Source organism: Gymnoscopelus microlampas (assembly GCF_963454915.1).
Source record: "Gymnoscopelus microlampas genome assembly, chromosome: 13".
Classification (NCBI taxonomy): Eukaryota; Metazoa; Chordata; class Actinopteri; order Myctophiformes; family Myctophidae; genus Gymnoscopelus; species Gymnoscopelus microlampas.
In genome coordinates this window covers 11,833,424-11,852,483 of record NC_139950.1, presented here as the reverse complement: position 1 = coordinate 11,852,483, position 19,060 = coordinate 11,833,424, and the positions used below count along the sequence as shown (strand labels likewise).

At 40.8% G+C, this 19,060-nt stretch overlaps 1 protein-coding gene across 1 annotated transcript; it reads right to left on the bottom strand.

The window, feature by feature from the left end:
* Positions 1-13,251: 13,251 nt before the first annotated feature.
* On the bottom strand, positions 13,252-18,758 carry morn4 (MORN repeat containing 4; the record flags this gene model as incomplete). Its single annotated transcript, XM_084077357.1, has 4 exons — positions 13,252-13,745; positions 13,939-14,048; positions 15,308-15,422; positions 18,680-18,758. The coding sequence occupies 4 exons, from the start codon at positions 18,756-18,758 to the stop codon at positions 13,597-13,599; spliced, it is 453 nt and encodes a 150-aa protein (XP_083933483.1). The 3' UTR covers positions 13,252-13,596.
* Positions 18,759-19,060: the final 302 nt, after the last annotated feature.

Sequence of the window (19,060 nt, the reverse complement as noted above, 5' to 3'; positions counted from 1 at the left end):
CACCTGCACCAGAGAGGAGACTGTTCTGCCTCTAAAATGGCTGCTGCCACGGCTTTCTGTCCTACTGAAGTCTTGCCTCGTCCCTCAACCACATGGTTAATCATTAACATGACACTGTCATGCTCTGGGAGGAGTGCAGGGGAGTATGTCACGTGTGTGTGTCTGTGTGTGTGTGTGTGTGTGTGTGTGTGTGTGTGTGTGTGTGTGTGTGTGTGTGTGTGTGTGTGTGTGTGTGTGTGTGTGTGTGTGTGTGTGTGTGTGTGTGTGTGTGTGTGTGTGTGTTTCCGCTTGCATCAGTAGAAATGGGAATGGCACAGGAGAGTTTGAAGGAATTCTATATATTCCCACATGGGTGTGATCAGTAAATGTTTGTCCACCTTGAAGTCCCTGTTATGTATTCTGAAGCATCCAAGTGCTTGAATAGGAGATCATGGCCATTTCACATTGTACAACACATGGATAAAACACCTACCCGCTTGAACCCTAGCGTCCCTATTCTGGGCCGAACATTTGTCAAAAATCTATATTAACAATATCTAATACCAACGCATTGTGTTGCAACGGGCCGAGTATAGATGCTTGGGACTCCGGTCAATCAAGTATTTGGGGTTTTAAGTGGTTAAATAGTCATGTTGTGAGCGAGTAGGTCAGCATTTTTGAAATATTTTGAAAATGTTCACCTACAATGACCTGCCCAAAATAGGGTCCCATGTTGAAAGTGGGTTAAGTAGCAGCCTCACACTGTGGTCTGATCTCAAATGCATTGAATCTGTTTTATAGTGAGTCAAGTCTCTTGTCTTGACAGGAGCTTGACTGATATCCAAACTGACTCCCTCAGTCATCATGCTGTTGTGCATCTTTGCCCTCCCTGGATCTGACTGTGACCTTTACAGAATGGATTGTGTCCATATATTTTTAAGCATCGTGTGTGTGTGTGTGTGTGTGTGTGTGTGTGTGTGTGTGTGTGTGTGTGTGTGTGTGTGTGTGTGTGTGTGTGTGTGTGTGTGTGTGTGTGTGTGTGTGTGTGTGTGTGTGTGTGTGTGTGTGTGTGTGTGTGCGTGCCAACTAGGCTATTGCTAGGGACCCCCATACAAGATTTGTGTTAAAATATTGCAGAAAAATTGCAGATTCTATGCATTTTTGGGGAGGTGATAGCCAAGGCCATACAGCAGTAGTCGCAAATGCATTAATTCAAGGCAAGCATAGTAGTGAAAAAATATTGGGCTAATATCCGTTCTCACTGCAAATTCATAGACATGGCTAAATATACATTTTGCTGTATGACACATACAATTCAAATGATCACGTGGACTCAACCTGCCAGTAATTTGACATGAAACTAAAGCCTAACCCAAACCCTTACACCATCCAAAGTAACCATGCCTAACCCTAATCACAGTAACAATGCCTAACCATAACTAATATAAAATAACAGTTGGACAACTAAACAAAAAAGCACCCGAGCCTAACCACAAGTAAGTCACCTTAAATCTGTAATGAAACGCCGGAAGGTTGAGTGGACATGGTCCACATTTGGATTTGTACAAAATGCATACACCTGTTCGTAAGCCATAGGCTACTGAGAATTGGGGGCAACGGTGCTTTTCATAGTACATATACGAACCCTTCGAGTTCACACAACCCATGTGTGCAAGTGGAACAGGTTTGTTGAAGACACATGGGTGTTATTTCTGGGGCAGTATTTCAATGCTCATTATGCATTTCAATGCTCCAGTTGAAAGCAGCATTGGATTGTACTGTACCTATATTAAAGGACACTGCAGTGCATCAGAGGGTCTACAACAGGAGCTGACATCGACATTTAAGATTTTGTTAAGACACAAAACATTGCTTGTTTTGAAATGTCGTCGCTGGCAGAAACCTCCTATCTCCATATTCTAACTTTTTGTGTTTTTTTTTCGTAAATTAATGCCCTACTTGTTCATACTACAGCGTCACATAAAAGCATGAAACGTAGCAGATCCACAAGCTCGTTTTGAGCTTGTAGATCTGCTACTTTTGCTGCTTTTGCGTCCTGAAAAGTAACGGTTTTGGACATATGAGGTTTCCACCCAACAGATGATATGGTACAGTTGGACAGATTATCAACACTATTAAACACTTTCATTTCTTTACTTTTTTTGAAAATAGCAGACCTACAACGGGCACCGATGCAATGTATGTTGTGAGATTGTAGTTCAGCTATTTCGGCCGTAGACGTCAGGATTAAGTTGTTAATTGAAAGGTCCCCCAACCTATTGTGTTCAGTTCCCCTCCAGGGCTAGGCTGACCTAAATGTTAGGGACAAGGTGTGTGCGTGCATGCGTCCGTGCGCATGCGTGCGTGCGTGTGTGTTCGCATGTGTGCGTGGGGTCTTACACCTGCGCTGGTCTGATTCTGTCACTTGACTATATTTGTGTGTGTGTGCTCTTGTGTGTTATTTTCTGTGTAGCTCAGTTTCATAATTTTCTGCAGTGTCATGTGCAGTTGTATTATATATTGCTCCTGTGCATGTGACCACGATGACATTGCGTTGTGTCTGAACATGAACTCCAGAGACTGTAGGGGAAAGATCAATTCGCAGACAGTATGAATCACAGTTCTTACTGTGAATCGATTTCCTACTTCCCAAAATCGACTATTCATATTTTTATAGTTAAAAAATTCTCCTCAGCAGCTGCCAATTGTATTTATGTAACAGCATTTGTTTGTTGTGTTATACACAAAGAAATAACATTTCTTTGTGTGTTTACATCATTGCAACCAGTCAAATATAAAAACAACATAACTACTCTGCTTTCATGCCATAATTGTCCACGCTGCCTTTCTTAGAACACAACTAAGTTATTACAACTAATTATAGTAAGTCAATTATAGTATTTAAAGACTTTAAATACAGTAGCAAAGACATCTTAATTAAAATGCATGTAGTGGAAAGACATAATGGACATGGGGCATCCTTAAACAAAACTAATGAAGTCTATACTATGTATGTCAACAGACAGCAAATCATGCACGTGTTTCCTTTGTGTGGTTTAAACTGCAGATGGTATTGCATGGTGCTTGTTGACTGTACATGGCAGTAGCAGGGGGCATGCTAACGTGTGCTATTTGAGAACCTGTACTGTACTGTACGTCCACACATCACTGTACATATGTTACAAGGTTGCTAAGAGACTGACAGCGCTGTCTGTGCATTGCAGGGGGGGATGACGACAATGGAGTCTGACACCATGGAGACACGCAGACCCTAGAGGAGCTGAGGTTTGGTGCTGAGAGAGAGGAATGCTTACAGCCTCTGTTATCATCACTGCACTGTAGTACCAATGTAGTACTCAATGCAGTGTAAAATACTGGTCATTAACTATTAGAGTGTGTACAAATGCAACCAAATGGACCCGTAAGGGTCTGTAACTCCAGAGAGTGTACAAATGGACCAGTGCATTTGTTCGCTCTCTGAGCTAAATGAACACTCAGGATTTTACTGTGCGTACAATGCCAATGGTGCATTGCAAAAATCTTTCCAGTCTAGCTTCTTCTGCGTTGTTGAATTAAATATCACTAGCTATAACCATCCTGTCTTCAACTGGCACTTGATAAAAATCCCCATGTCTTAATTTAACTCGGAGATGTACATTTGGTTACATTTGTACCACGCTCCTGGGGGTTAAATTAACAGTAAAGCTTTTACTCTGCAGGAACAGCAAAAATGTTCCAGGGTCAAAATGTCCCAGTGCATGTTTAATCATCCACAAGACATCATAAACCAGAGCAAGCCTAATACACATTGTTCTTACCTCCATTACGAACCATTCAACCAATATTTAATGCAGTAGTGTTTTGAATGCCTCACAGTCCATGGGTCCATATGATAATTCACTTGTTTTCCATTCCAGCACATGGACCCTATTGTCCCTATTCTGGGCATGTCATAATGGGGGAACATTCTGTGAAATTAGCCAGCAACAATAGCCAATCTACATTGCTTGCAACACAAGCCATGTGAGTTTGTAGATTGGTTATTTTTGGTGAAGAGATTTATTTGGTGTATAATGGAGGAGACCAAGTATAGATCGTTGGGGGACCCTGTTCAATGAAGTATATAGGGCTTAAACAGATTTTATCTACATTGGTAAAACCTAGATATAGGTTTACACATTAGTTACTTACATTTATTGTCTCTGAAGTCCGAAGGCCGGAGACTATGTTTTCGCCCCTGTCTGTCTGTCCGTATGTCTGTGTGTCTGTGAACAGCTAATCTCCGGCACCGTTGGACCGATCGGCATGAAACTTTGCATGCACACTCCCAGTTGGCCAAGGAAGAATCTTGGCCTCATGGTGGCGTTACAACAGCTTACAGACTACAGTTTTGCCATTTTGCGTTTTCTTCAAAAAAAGAATGTTGCTACTACTCATACCGATTTTGTTCAAAACTCATATACAAATCGGTATCATCTCTGGGGTCATATGATGCAGTCCGATTTTTCAGAATCCATTCCAATTCCCTCTCCTCAATGCTGTTTAACACCAAGACGTTTTCTGGTTTTGTTTGGAGCGCCTAGCTTTCAAAGACAGTACACGTAATTCTTGAAAATGTAATTGCTGCCCATTTTGAAACCCTTTTAGCCTCCAATTTCATTTCCAGGTCAAGTTAGTATCTCTATAATATAAACATGCAAACACATCAAATAAAACATTTAACATTTTGATAACAGTAATTAAGGCCACACTTTAAAATGGCTCAATTTGACCCGCAACAGGAGGGCTAAGCAATAATCTTGTGTTTGTAACATACCATATAGTTCACTATGATCATTCTTCATCACCTCACAGGACTACTTAAATGATTTAATCCCAATGAACTGCTTAAATCGCATCTTCTAATGCAGTGGTTCTCAATCTTTTCTGGATTAGGGCCCACTTGAAAATCGTGAAAGTGTTCGCGGCCCATCCATCTGGCCGATGTGGTCAGATGGATGGGTAGCATTTACAGAGCATGATTATCTTAATGATCAATTAATCGATTGTGTTTCAACTTGGATCAGAGGAATTAACATTTCAATACTTTAAAGGAGTAGTTCACCCAAAAAATGACTTATTTTCTATCAATTGCACACCCCATGAAGCCTTGAATTCATGATTTTTTTTTAAGTTTTTGTCTTTATTAGCATTCGTAAGCTAATAATTTGATTCCTGTCTCCTACAGGCTAATGTATCCGGTAGGAGACACAAAGTAGATTATTTGTGTCTCCTACCGGAAAAATACACCCAGTCATCAAATTATTGGCTTAGGAATGCGACAAAAACAGAAACAAATCCATGAATTCAAGGCTTCATGGGGTGTGCAATTGATAGAAAATAAGTCATTTTTTGGGTGAACTCCTCCTTTAAGTTCCTGTTCATCGGTATCACAATAAAAACTCATATTATTTAAAGATTTTAAAGAGTAAATATGACATTGTCTTTTTTTTGGCAATTATTTGGGGGCCCACTTGGGGGCCCACATACAATATCCTCACGGCCCACAGGTTGAGAACCATTGCACTAGATCATCGCTTATCACAGCGCTATATGATTTCATTCCAACGTACTGCTTAAATCACATCTTATAATGCATACTCGGATATGAACCTGTTGACCCCTTGTACCGCATGACGCAATGCATGCTCTCTGACAAAATCTGCCTTTCTAGGACATGGCTGCTTAAAGCTTGGAGATTAGTGTGACCTTTGACACTGGGTGCCATCCATGGGTACAATATGACTCAAGATGATCTGCTTTAGCTTAAAAAGGGAGGGAAAATATGTCAAACTTCAGAGGGAGTGGACCGGACACACGTCGATGCATTCCTCAAACATTTCACCTACTTTTGAGAGCTCCATGAGCCGAAAAGCACTCTTACAGACTGCTGTGGCTGTTTGAGATTATATTTAATATCTGATTGAGTGTAAGTGCTGGCATACGTTCTGGTTTTACAGAGGCTAGTACAGACAGGGTGTTGCTATACTTCCACTTTGTCAGTGGATGTCAGTGGCCCAGGAGGTATTGAGTGGCCGCTTGGTTCCATCCCCAGCTGGGTTAGTGTTGAAGTGTCCTTGAGCAAGACGCTGAACCCTGACCTCAACATTTATTTTGTGTTTACTAAAGAGCTGGGGAGACCCCTGCAGAACACACAGAATATAGAGCTTTAACATTTTATTAGAAAATATACATTGTATTATTATTTTTAAACATCATGCTCTTTAATAGTTTCCCGTGTGTGTGTGTGTGTGTGTGTGTGTGTGTGTGTGTGTGTGTGTGTGTGTGTGTGTGTGTGTATATGTGTGTGTGCGCGCACATACACATACATACATACTGTATACATACATACATGCACGCACATCGGGAGCAGTAGCCAGTTACACCAATCATGGGATCAATCATTTTATCCAATCATGAGAGAGACATTTTTTCAATTTTATAGTGTTCCAGTTCCAATGTTGTCTTCTCATTATTTTTGCTTAATCACTTCCAATTCCCCTTGTTTATCCTGTATCCTGTATGAGTTTTATCTTCTGATTGGATACAATTGGTATCCAGACCTGAAGATTTATTTTGTGTTTGCTAAAAATCTGGAGAGACAGGCATACCCCCCCGTTACAGAACAAATGCCTTATAGCAATGCTTGCTATTGGAAGATAGCTACGGTACTTAACACTTATTAACAAAAGAATATCACTTACACTGATTTAGCTTTTTCTTACACATGGATGTTAATCGTAAATGGTGCATTTATATTGTGCCTTTATCCAAAGCCTTTTACAAAGTGCATTATATTCACCCATTTACAAACACATTCACTAACCGAGGGAAACCATGCAAGGCGCCAACCTGCTCATCGGGAGCTATGTGTGGGAAGGAGAAAAACGAAGAAAGAAAGAGGAAAAAATATAGAAATAGAGGAATTGAGTGAAAATTAGGTGAATTATTAGTTACTATTGACACTGCTGCCCATTCGAAGTTATATGACGGCGTTTCGACACTGTTAGTGTTAGTGTGTAGAAATATGTCTAAACTTGACACCTTACGTAAGCGGCATAGGGGAGCTGTGGATCAAAAGGTCACCAGTTAGTTTAATTCCCGACCAGAACATGTCTCTCTTAAGCCTATCTCTAGCGCAAGTGATATGGATCTAAATATTACTTAACCAGTGACACAAATAGGTCAGTGTCTTTTTTTAGAATGCCATACAGCCAAATAAAGTAATTCTATGTGTGGTTTAAAGGTGCCCCATTCGTCTGCTAAACGTCTTTTAGTGTTTTCTGCAGATTAACTTATCAGACACCAACCTTTACTTCCTCTCATCAGTAGAAGGCAGGACCATGTCAACAGACGTAAAGTGCAAACACACACAGTGTAAGATTAATCTTCTTATCTCATATGTCAGTTCCTACTGTCTCTGTGTTTTGTGTCAAGCAGACCCTTCTTCCGAACAAACATATTGAGGTCATGATGACATGCAGTCCATGTATTAACCCTGGTGTCTGCCTATAATGGCATGGCCTTTGGCGAACATTTGTGATAGTGAAAATACTGTAGCAGATGCAACGCCTTGCAGATCGGCTTGTAGCTATTTTTTGCTGTGTTTCACTGTCACATGACAAAGTATAAAATAAAGCCCAGTTTTTTTTTAATCGTACAAATCAAATCAAACAATCAACAAGCTCACAACGTGTTGGGATGATTTTTTTATTTTTATTTGCCTAACCCAACAATGCCCAAAATAGGGATGGGTTGGAGGGCCAGGTTGAAAGTTGTTAAATGGTTAACTTAAGTGTAAGGTTCAACCCTGTAACATTTGACTCTCTTTAAATTGTTAGATTCATACGTTTCATGGCTTAATCCCGTTTGCTTCCAAGTCCATAAGGACTTTAAGGCAGGAAGCTATCAGTATGCTGCAGTACTGAGATGGAGCTGATAGCAGGGGTTAAGGGCGAAGGGGGGATGGGTAAGCAGAGCTTGCAGTCGACCAAACCAGAGAAACCTGTTCGTCCCAAAAACTGCAGTGTTCCTTCCTGCACCTGCAAAACAGCTCGTTTGTCTGTTTTTGAGCATCAATAATAATATAAAGCCTTCATTGATGCAAGCATGCATATCAACGTATAGCTTTACATTAACCACTTAAGTATCATGTCAGCATCATGGTCAGTATCATGGTCAGTATCATGTCAGTGTCATGGTTAATATTCATGTCCGTGTCATGGTTAGTATCATGTCAGTGTCATGGTTAGTATCGTGTCAGTATCATTGTCATGTATCATGTCAGTGTCATGGTTAGTATCATGGTCAGTATCATGTCAGTATCATGGTTAGTATCATGTCAGTATCATGGTTAGTATCATGTCAGTATCATGGTTAGTATCATGTCAGTGTCATGGTTAGTATCATGTCAGTATCATGTCAGTGTCATGGTTAGTATCATGTCAGTATCATGGTTAGTATCATGTCAGTGTCATGGTTAGTATCATGTCAGTATCATGGTTAGTATCATGTCAGTATCATGGTTAGTATCATGTCAGTGTCATGGTTAGTATCATGTCAGTGTCATGGTTAGTATCATGTCAGTATCATGGTTAGTATCATGTCAGTGTCATGGTTAATATTCATGTCAGTGTCATGGTTAGTATCATGTCAGTGTCATGGTTAGTATCGTGTCAGTATCATTGTCATGTATCATGTCAGTGTCATGGTTAGTATCATGGTTAGTATCATATCAGTACTAGAAAGTACTGTTCCTGAAGAAACAGTGTGGGATCGCTAAGAATGTTGCTGGTATTGAGTATTGATAGTGTTAGTAGGGTCTATCTAGGGCCTATGGGAATACGGTCAACAAAAGTATAGGGTTTAAGTGGTTAAACTCTATATACTTAACTGACCAGAGTCCCCCAGAGGTGTGTACTAGGCCCCCTTCTTTTGTCCCCTCTACACATTATAGAGGGGGCTACTCTACACCAAATCTCTCAGCCGAAATCTTTCATCAAATTGTTCACCCCAGAATAGGGAGGCTAGGGTTCAAGTGGTAAAGGTCCTTGGCACACGTGGAAATATAAGACAACTTGGCTAGGAGATCTTGCAAATTTCAATTCTTCCAATTACACAAACACAAGAACAGCCCAGTGGTATCCAAATTCACCACAGTATCCTTGTTTTCCACACACACGTTTTTATTAGATACACAAACCTTCACCACAGCGTGATACACAACCCAAACCTATTTCAGAATAATGTGTAAATACTGTGCGGTAATCTTGTCTAAGAGCACTCGGATAAACATTATGTTGGTAAAGCAGAAACAGGTTACCATGGTAATTCCCTAGTGGTGTAAAGTAACATTTACATGTAAAGTAAAGTACATTTACTTAAGTACTGTACTTATGTACAATTTTGAGGTATTTTTACTTTACTTGAGTATTTCCAATTTTCAATACTTTTACTTCTACTCCACTAAATCTCAGAACCAAACATTGTACTTTTACTCCATTACAATTATTTGAAAACTAACTACTAGATACTTTGCAGATTTAGATTATTATTACAAAACATATATTAACCACTGCAGCACCATACATTTGCATCACAATGCGTTGCGATAGGACACATTGTGAGCTTGTAGATCTGCTATTTGCAAAAGATTTTAATACATTTTGAAAACTTGTGAAATGGGACATTCTGCATAATGAGTACTCTCTACTTTTGGTACTTTAAGTACATTTTGATACCAATACTTTTGTACTTTTACTCAATTTAGAATTCCGGACTGTTACTTGTAAAAGCGTATTTGTACATTGCAGTATTGATACTTTTACTTAAGTAAAAAATGTGAGTACCACTCAACACTGGTAAATACTGTGCGGTAATCTTGTCTAAGAGCACTCAGATCAACATTATGTTGGTAAAGCAGAAACAGGTAACCATTCTAATTCCCAGACAGGTGAAAGTCCAGGAAGGCAGGCACGCATTTAAAAAAACAAAAAAAACACCTTTTGTGACTCCTGTGAGGAGAGCGTGAGAAGCAACACCCTGTTGGAAATGGGGGTGTGATTCTAGTGTAGATGCCAGTCCACTCAGGGAGGTGTGTAGGCAAAAAAAGCTATTGACGAGATCAGTGGTTCTCAAACTTTTTCATGTCGAGGACCCCCAAATTAATATGCATTTGCCCACGGACCCCCATGTCACAATAATGTATTTATGTATGTATGTATTTATTTATTGTATTTTTAAATCAAAATGTTTCAATATATTTTGAAATAGCCTTTGTAGGGTTAAAGTGGTTAGAGTGATGCTATATTAACTCATTTTGCTGGGGACCCCCTGGAACCCCCTCAAGGACTCCTGTGGGTCCATGTACCCTACTTTGAGAACAACCGGACTAGATTAGGGTTGGGCACAAAATACTGTTTCCCAAGGCTGGTGTGATCACCCAGTGCTAGACAGAGACAACCACCATTGCTTTTACGTTGCTTATTATAGGCTGCTAATTATAATATACCAAACAAAGAATCAGTCAAGATTTAGAATAATAAGGTATGATAAACTCTGACTATCCAGCAGAGAAACGTTTAATGGTTCAAAAGGGCTGTTTTTGATCAACTCAGTTGATCACTTTATTTGCCCAATCTGATCACCTGGTAGATCAAACAGAGGTGGTTACCCAACCCTGGAATAGATGTTGTTATGATGGAAAAAACAAATCCCCATTACATATTGTGTAATAATTGTAGTCTTTGCACGCACATCGCTGTGAACAGGCATATATGGAGCGAAATGTCTCAATATCATGATGTGCTTGTGGATATAGTACATCAGGAATGGGCAACTGGCATGCGGCCCATCCCAAAATTTAAAAAAAACTGCCGATAAACAATGCGGCCCCCCAGAGTGAGTGTGGAAATTTAGTGGCCCTCACCATCTACAAAGTTGCCCACCCCTGTAGTACATGGTGGATGTAGTACATGGTCAGGTCTGCCCCTCACACTTTAAAAGTATGTTCATATTTTTCTAATTGTGCAGAAAACTACAGTATCACGGGGGGGGCTTTTGTTTAGAGAATGTAACATTTAAAATCAGGGACTGTGACAATCCAGAATCAAAAACAGTAAATTGAAAATGATTGGACTAATATTTTGCAACTCCCACTCCCACTCCCCCCCCCCCCCACCCCACAATTATATCTCATAACAGCCTCCAACCCCCCACCCCCAAGGGCATCGGTCCTTATTGAGCTGTGCAACTGTGACTAATAACAAATGTTAACGACAGTCAGATCATAGAAACTCAATGCTCCCCCCGACCACTTGATTGTCTTTGGTCGAGGCTCTGCCGAGGATGCGACCATTATAGACAAGAGCTGTCCACAAATAAATGCTGCTTTATAAGGCCTTTTTATAACTGTTCAAGTACAATGCATTGTTTTGGTATCACAGTATGAATGCAACTGGCTATAATGTCCATATATTCTTAGCAACGCCTTACAATATCCAAACACACCATTATCATAAATAACACTTTACACCATTATGAAACTCTCATTACCAATACAAACATAGAGATCGCTGTTAACATGTCAGTACAAAGTTATCAGGGTTCCATTTGTAAAAAAAAAAAAAAAAAAAGGAAAGGGGGGGGGACCACTTAAGCTCTACACACTTTTAATCGACAAATAGCAACAACAAAAAAGCAGATCTACAAGCTCTCAACACGTCGCATTGTGGCAATCAAAGCAGAGGCATGGATCCCCCCCAGCAAATCGAACCCTGAAAGTTATCACCAGTCTATAACTGGATGAAAATAACACTTCACAGGTTAGAGGGGATTAAACAGTTAACATATCTATTCGATTTATCCCTACTTTAAAAACAGCTGCCTCTATTAAGTTCCATGTCACTAAAACGGCACATTTTATTCACAATTATTTTGCAACTAGCCACGCTACGAAGTCAGACGTGACATAATTATCCTGCCATGCTTGATGTATCCCACATCGTTTCCACTGGGATGGCAACCCGTGGGATCTACAAGCTCTTAAGAGCTACGAGCTTGTAGATCTGCTTATTTTCTGTGCTTTTGTGCGACACTCTTGTATGATTAAGTAGGGCATTCATTTACGGAAAAACATAAAAAGTTGAAATATGGAGGTACAAGCTGGTTTCAAAGAGTGAGCAGAGCTGGACTCCTGGGTGATTGGAGCAGAAAGCCATCATCAGCATCAGGAGCTTGTATGTCCCGAAGGGAAAAAAATAACCTGTGTTCCAATGGATCCATTGCAGTTATTATTTAGTCACAAGCTATTGTTAATCATTTTCATTGGTTAAAAAAATAAAACCCACTGACTTAGCCACTTTTTTCAAAAATAGCAAAAAATAGCTGATCTACAAGCTCACAAGGCGTCGCGATGCAACATGTTATGGGGACAAGGTATCTGCCCGACAGCCATGAAACGCCTTAAAAATTGCCTTACTAGAATGACAGTCCAGTCCCTCTCTGCCTACCCCCTCACCTGATATGTTGCTTTTGAGAAACACACTCAACACACTCAAATGGGGGGGAGGGGAAGAAGAAACAGCTTAAGGCAAACGTGATCTCTGATCTTCCAAAAGCATAAACATTGCGCTGTTGATTGAGATATGGAGCATCACACTGCCACGATATGAGCTGCAAGCAGTTTGGTTTTCTGTCTAAAGTGACCGTTTTGTAACTATTCCATCTATACAGGAAACAACTCATTCAAGCCACACTGGAGGGAACACTTGACTTACAAACATCATGTGATGGGACCTCTTTCACTGCAAGGTGAGAAAAAGCTGGCTACCCCTCAAACAGCACAATAATGGCACTTTTCCACGGCACGGTGCCGGCTTAACTCAGCCGTCTTTTTTGTGTTTTTCATTAGGCAAAATTACCTGGTTCCCTTCTAGAGTGTATGAAGGGACAAGCTGTATAGAGCAGTGTTTTTCTATATGTATTTCCCCCAAAATGTTATCCAAATTTTTGGGCCTGAAAATAAATGAATGAATACGTTTTGTCCATACTCTGGAGTTCCACACCTCATCAAATATTTGCCCAAATATGGAGTTCCACACAGCTCCAGGCTGGCCTCTAAGTACAGACAAAAACTAGCCATTGTAAATGTGAAATGAATCAATATTTCACACCTAAAATGGTATCAGAAACAGTTTTTGTTGGACTGTACAAGTGAAATAGTTTCCCTTAGCATTAGCTTTAACTTTAGCATTCTTGGCACTCGATATGATGACCAGCTACAGTACATTGAGGGGGGCTATCTGCATGTGCACGAAGCTAGTCAAGTCGAGGCGGTAGGACCATGCAATGGAAAAGCAGCATAAGACACCTTATGAGGGCATGATCCATGATCATCAACAAACATGAACACGACATATTCCGCTTACGTGTCTTCTGCATTCAAAGCCAAATTGTGAAAGGCAAGATCAAAGGAGATAAGAAGAGAAAGACAGAGATACGTCGTGGAGGGGGTGTTCTTCAGTATAGAGTCCCTGAGGTCATGCTGGAACCCTGACCATGTCTCCTGGGTCACACGGGTCATAATGCCAGACTGCGGGCATTGGAGGCTGCGGCCTGAGCCTTTTGCATCACTCCCGGACACTTCTCCCTCTTCTGAAGCTTGTGGTTCTCGAATAAGCCCTCGTTCCGCGGCATACCATGTCCACCGTCTGGGAACGTCAACAATCCTGGACACAGGACGAAGGGCACAGAGAGATCAGCCGGAGAGAGATCAGAGAAAGCAGCGCTGCAACTGTTGAAGCCAGATATAAACTTGGTTGTGTGCTGGTGTTGTGCAGCGAAAATAGCCAATCTACAAGCTATGTTGAACAGCTGTCTTCGTCTAAATTAAGCGTACGCCGTTAATGGAAGCAGACTCACCGTATCCCTCCACACGGCCACTTTTGAACTCTCCTTCAAACGCCATGCCATCATATCGATTGAAGACTCCCACACCCTGGAACTTCCCCTGTGCAAATTCTCCCTCGTACCTGAGGTGCAGTACATACAGTGTGCATGTCATTCCCTGTAACAAATTATGCAGATCACACCCCCGCCACTGCGTCGGCTGCTCGGCGCGGGCACTGCTGGTTGAGCGCGCCTCAAGGCCTTGCACGTCGACGCACGTGGCTGCCCTAGTCCGCAAGCAGTGGTGGAAGGAATAGGCTATCACCCGTTTCCAAAACTGCACATATAGTACTTGACAATCGTATGCACGTCAAGCAAGCTACATTGCCGCGTGATTATGGATCCCACCAACGCTCCAGGATGTAGACCCGCCTTACCTGTCTGATTGGCTCCCTGGCAGGCATAGTTTTACTGAGGTTAGGGTTAGGTTTAGGCATAGTTTTACTGAGGTTAGGGTTAGGGTTAGGTTTAGGCATAGTCTTACTGAGGTTAGGGTTAGGTTTAGGCATAGTCTTACTGAGGTTAAGGTTAGGTTTAAGCATAGTTACAAAAACGAGAACTGTCAATCACAGCGACTACTGACCAATCACAGCGGGGTTTGCCAAGAGCTGGCGTGGGATCCTTAACCGATTGACTGCCAGAATTATTTCAGATTTTTTGCAGTTTTCTGCCAGAGATTTTTCATTGAAATTAAAAAAGTACTCAGGAAGTTAACAGAATTTTTAAGTTTTAAGTTAACAAGGAAGTGGATAGGAGTCTAGATCTTCGAAAAATCATATCTCCTTGGTCTTTGGGTGAAATTTAAAAACAAAAATGTAGTAAAAAAAAAAAAAATCTAAAAACGCATATATGCCTTATTGGCAGGCAATGGGATAATAACGCTAAATTGCCGGCAGCGGGCTAGCTAGCTACTGCACATGGCAACGGATTGGCGCACGTCACTTCCACCCAGCCCAAGGGGGGACAGCGTAGGTAGCAAATGTAAACGATTGGGTATGCTTTGCATAATTTGTAATGAGGAATAGCATACACACCTACAAGGCTCATTACAGGTGTGGTGCCGGTGAAAGTTGGTCAACTGATGTAACCACTAAAACCATATATCGTCTCTGTCGGGTGGAAATCATTATGTCCAAAACTGTTACTTTTCAAGATTCAAATAAACAAATAGCAGATCGACTATTTTTGATACTTTTGTGTGACACTGTAGTATGATCAAGTAGGGCATTCATTTACGAACAAAAAAGGTCCGCTCCTTTTTAACTTCCAACGCCAAATATCTTCACCGAAAATAGTCGATCAAATCTTTCTGCCGCTTTCTCCCTCTTCCTCCGGAACACACCTAGATCCATCTGTGAATTGCAGTACACCGGAACCATGGAAGAGCCCGTTCTCGAACTGGCCTGTGTAGCACGTTCCATCCTGGAATTTGAGCTGCCCAACCCCATGCCTCCGACCTGAGGAAGAAGACACACACACACACAACAAAGACATGGACCTCATTACAAAGGAAATGGCCTTGAATATCTCCCATGGGTCAGGTATGTCTTTCCTGAAGCACGAGGATATTGACATGTTACATCTAACCTTTAAAGCTGCAACAATCCGTAAGATTTATGTCCTATCCGGGATTCGAACTCTGCGTCTCCCACGCAAGTGCCAAAATGTCTACAGCTAAACAAAGACGGAAAGCCCGTTTGGGCAGCGGAGATATTTACGCTTTGATCTTTTACACAGTACCTCTTGTAGTATTGCCAGCAGTGATCCTACCCAACCACAGAGTGAGTACCACTAAATGCCTCAATAGAGGAGTAAGGTGATCGCTTCCAACCACTGTTAGTAGTTAGTTAGTAAAAACTGTGTATATTGTATATTAGTATCTTGAATTACCATAATCTACCAAACACATTAGTTAAAATAACATATTCACACAAAAAGAGCATTTTAAACCTCTTAACTGATTTTTTAAAAGTGTCAGAGGATAAATGGAGGGATGCCATTTCAACATACACTTTGACCTGTGGTTTTATATTCACTTCATACTGTGTGTAAAGCCTGCACATACGTCACATGGGTCAGTACGCACTGGGATTTAAGTACCGTTCCCCCTATGTCAGCTAAAGGTTTACCACTGAATTAGGAGTCCCATCTGCCTCGTGCGCAGTGGGAATTACAGCGGCCTAAGCCAGCAGGTTTTTTAGCAGGGATTTCTCCTTTAGGATGTTGGCTATGGAAACATGCAAGGAATGTATTTTACGTACAGTTACAAATGGATAAAGGTGCTGGAAATTGTATTTCAACACAAATGTAAAAGTTAAAGCTCTATATTATTTTAGTGATAGCTATAGCTGATTGCTATAGGTCTCTCCGTCTCTGCAGGTTTTCAATAAACACAAAATACATTTTCAGGTGGGTCACCAATTTCATCCAGTCAGGAGATAGAACCCATTTATCAGCTTCAAATTTTATAGGTATCTCAACCTGAAAATGTATTTTCTGTTTACTAAAAAGTTAGTGAGACGGGGAGACCCCTGTTACTGAACAAACATTCTATAGCGATGATTACTATCGGAACATGGAGCTATTTACCACTTATTTTAATAAAATATCACTCAACACACCCTTCAAGGCAATAATGTGTCGGTACTGCTTTACGATTCACCATTGCAGCTGCAGCTTAATCGGAATGCATGTTTATGCACCCTTCTTATGCAAACATCTCGGCTGCTACAGGCGCGGGTACAGACGAGATGGATTCATTTTATTTTCTCACATGACTTTCAAGTGATATTCTTAACGTCGCCTCTTTTAAAAGTGGGCATAAAAACCACAGAACCTACAGAAATTAAAATGGGATCAATATTTAGTTGGCTCTTCCAGCTTATGTCTCCAAACATAGGCTGAAGACTAATTTATCATTTACTGTACAATCGTGTCACTCAGCAAAAAGGACAGTTGTATGACTAAATCTAAATTTGTCTTACATGAGGACAGATAAATAGGACCACAATGGAAACAAGTCCCCAGGACTTTTTTGTGTTATCCTTTTAGCTCTGACTGTACCTTGTGCTGTTTACATTTCTGTCTAATAAAGTATTCAATCAATCAATCAAAAGGTCACTGTACTTGTGCTATTGAAGAATCATTCAGGTTTCTTAAAATGTTGAATGAGTTGCTTTCAGGACAGCAGCTGCACTTCGGTAAGAGTTCACTCTCTAATAGTTTAAAGTCTAATCCCAAAGGTTTGACAAAGCTACAGCAGGTCAATCTGGCCGTGGTGGTCATGGGGTGTTGCCAATGCTAGCTAATTAGGATTTGCCTTAATAGCTTGAGCTTTCATGTTCGTCACAGGCACCATTACCTGTGTGCACATGTACTATGTGTGTTTGTCTATTGAAACATTATACAATTTACCACCATTTTACGATCATTTTTATTTCAGGTGAACTATTTGACAAGGCATTTCCTTTTTGTTTCCATAAAATCTTCGCCTCTAACCACATTAACCCTGGAATTCCTATTTTGGCCATGCCATTATAGGGGAAAAAGAGGGGGGGGGGGGAGTATTTGAAGAAATGCAGAAAAAAGCTGATCAACAAGCTCACAACGCATCACAATGTGACGTGTTGTCATCGTGTAGATTAGCTATTTTCTCTGCATGACACCGTCGTACCACAAAGTACAAAACAGGGCTCGAGTGGCTAAGCAAACATGCCTTCATGTATAAGCTATTCTGAGGTTTTGTAGTCACAAATAGCCTTCAGTAGTAAAATATTAAACTCCTTGCAAATTATGTCCATGACCATGAAGGAAATAATATCATCCAGGGAACATGTTAGCCTACTCTAGTTTGAACATGGCAAAAGTATTAGTCTAGGTTTTCTGAAGGAAGTGAGTCGACTACAAAAATAAAAGTTAATGAGAACAGTAAAAGTGATCCCAGGCGAAGCATTTAATGAGCTCCAAAGCCATATGGGAACAGGCTGTTACCTTTGCTGGTGGCAAAATGTTCTCTCAGTCTCTTTGTCCTTGTTAAATTCTTATAATGTCAGTATTTGCCGGTTCCCTAATTGTGCACCTGAGACTTTGTGCATTCCTGAAACCAATATTGGTAGTTGACTGATACTGTAACTGTAGTGCATTTCCCATGTACTGTATCTCTGATTCCGTTTACTTAAATTTTTCTTACTTATTATCATTTCAAATCAATGGCATAAGTGCAACAAAGCCTGAGGCTGTATCTTGGATGAACAAAATATTCCTGACACTAGCAGGGGTAAAACAGCAAAACTACAGGCCATTCATATGAACTGTGACTTCCTATATAGACTCAATTTCAAAGCAGGAAGCTGGGCCCTTGGTCGCAAGTCACATTGTGAGCTTGGAAATCGGCTATTTTTGGCATACAACATCGTCGTACGATAATAATAGACAATAGAATAATAGATAATATGATAATATACAGTATAGTGAAAACTGGACTAACAGCGCTTGAAGGTTTAAGCCTAGTTTTTACGTTGTACTTTTTACTATGCAGATACATGCTGGTTACTTGTTCACATAACCATAAATTAGAATGTTATTTAGATGTTGTTTAGACCATGTGGTTACCAAACATTTATTTGTCTCGAGACCCAAAAGAGAAATTGTATGTCTCCCGGGACCCAAGCGAGTGAAAATAGCAGATCTACAAGCTCACAAGGCGTCGATTCACAGTGTGGCTTGCCTTCCTTCCATTCGCCGTGGTACTCCTCTCCACTGGCGTAGGTGAAAGATCCTCTGGTCAGAGTCATTGTCGCCCCTCCTGCACAGTGCACACATACACAAGAAAACGTTACGGCAGTACTTGTAATGTACTGTAAATGTTAAGGCGGTATTTTTTTCATACACGGACAAATCTTTACTAAAGTAGATTAGAATCAGATTACACATTGGTGTGATTTCACCAAGTGGCGTTTTCTGGAGCTGCTGCATCAATGATAACTAGAAAGGGTAGCATCATATCTTTGCCAGGCCGGGTGGAGCACCATATTTATTTAGGCCACATATTCACAGCGTAGATCCATATTTGAGACTAACATACTCTGAAAAAATC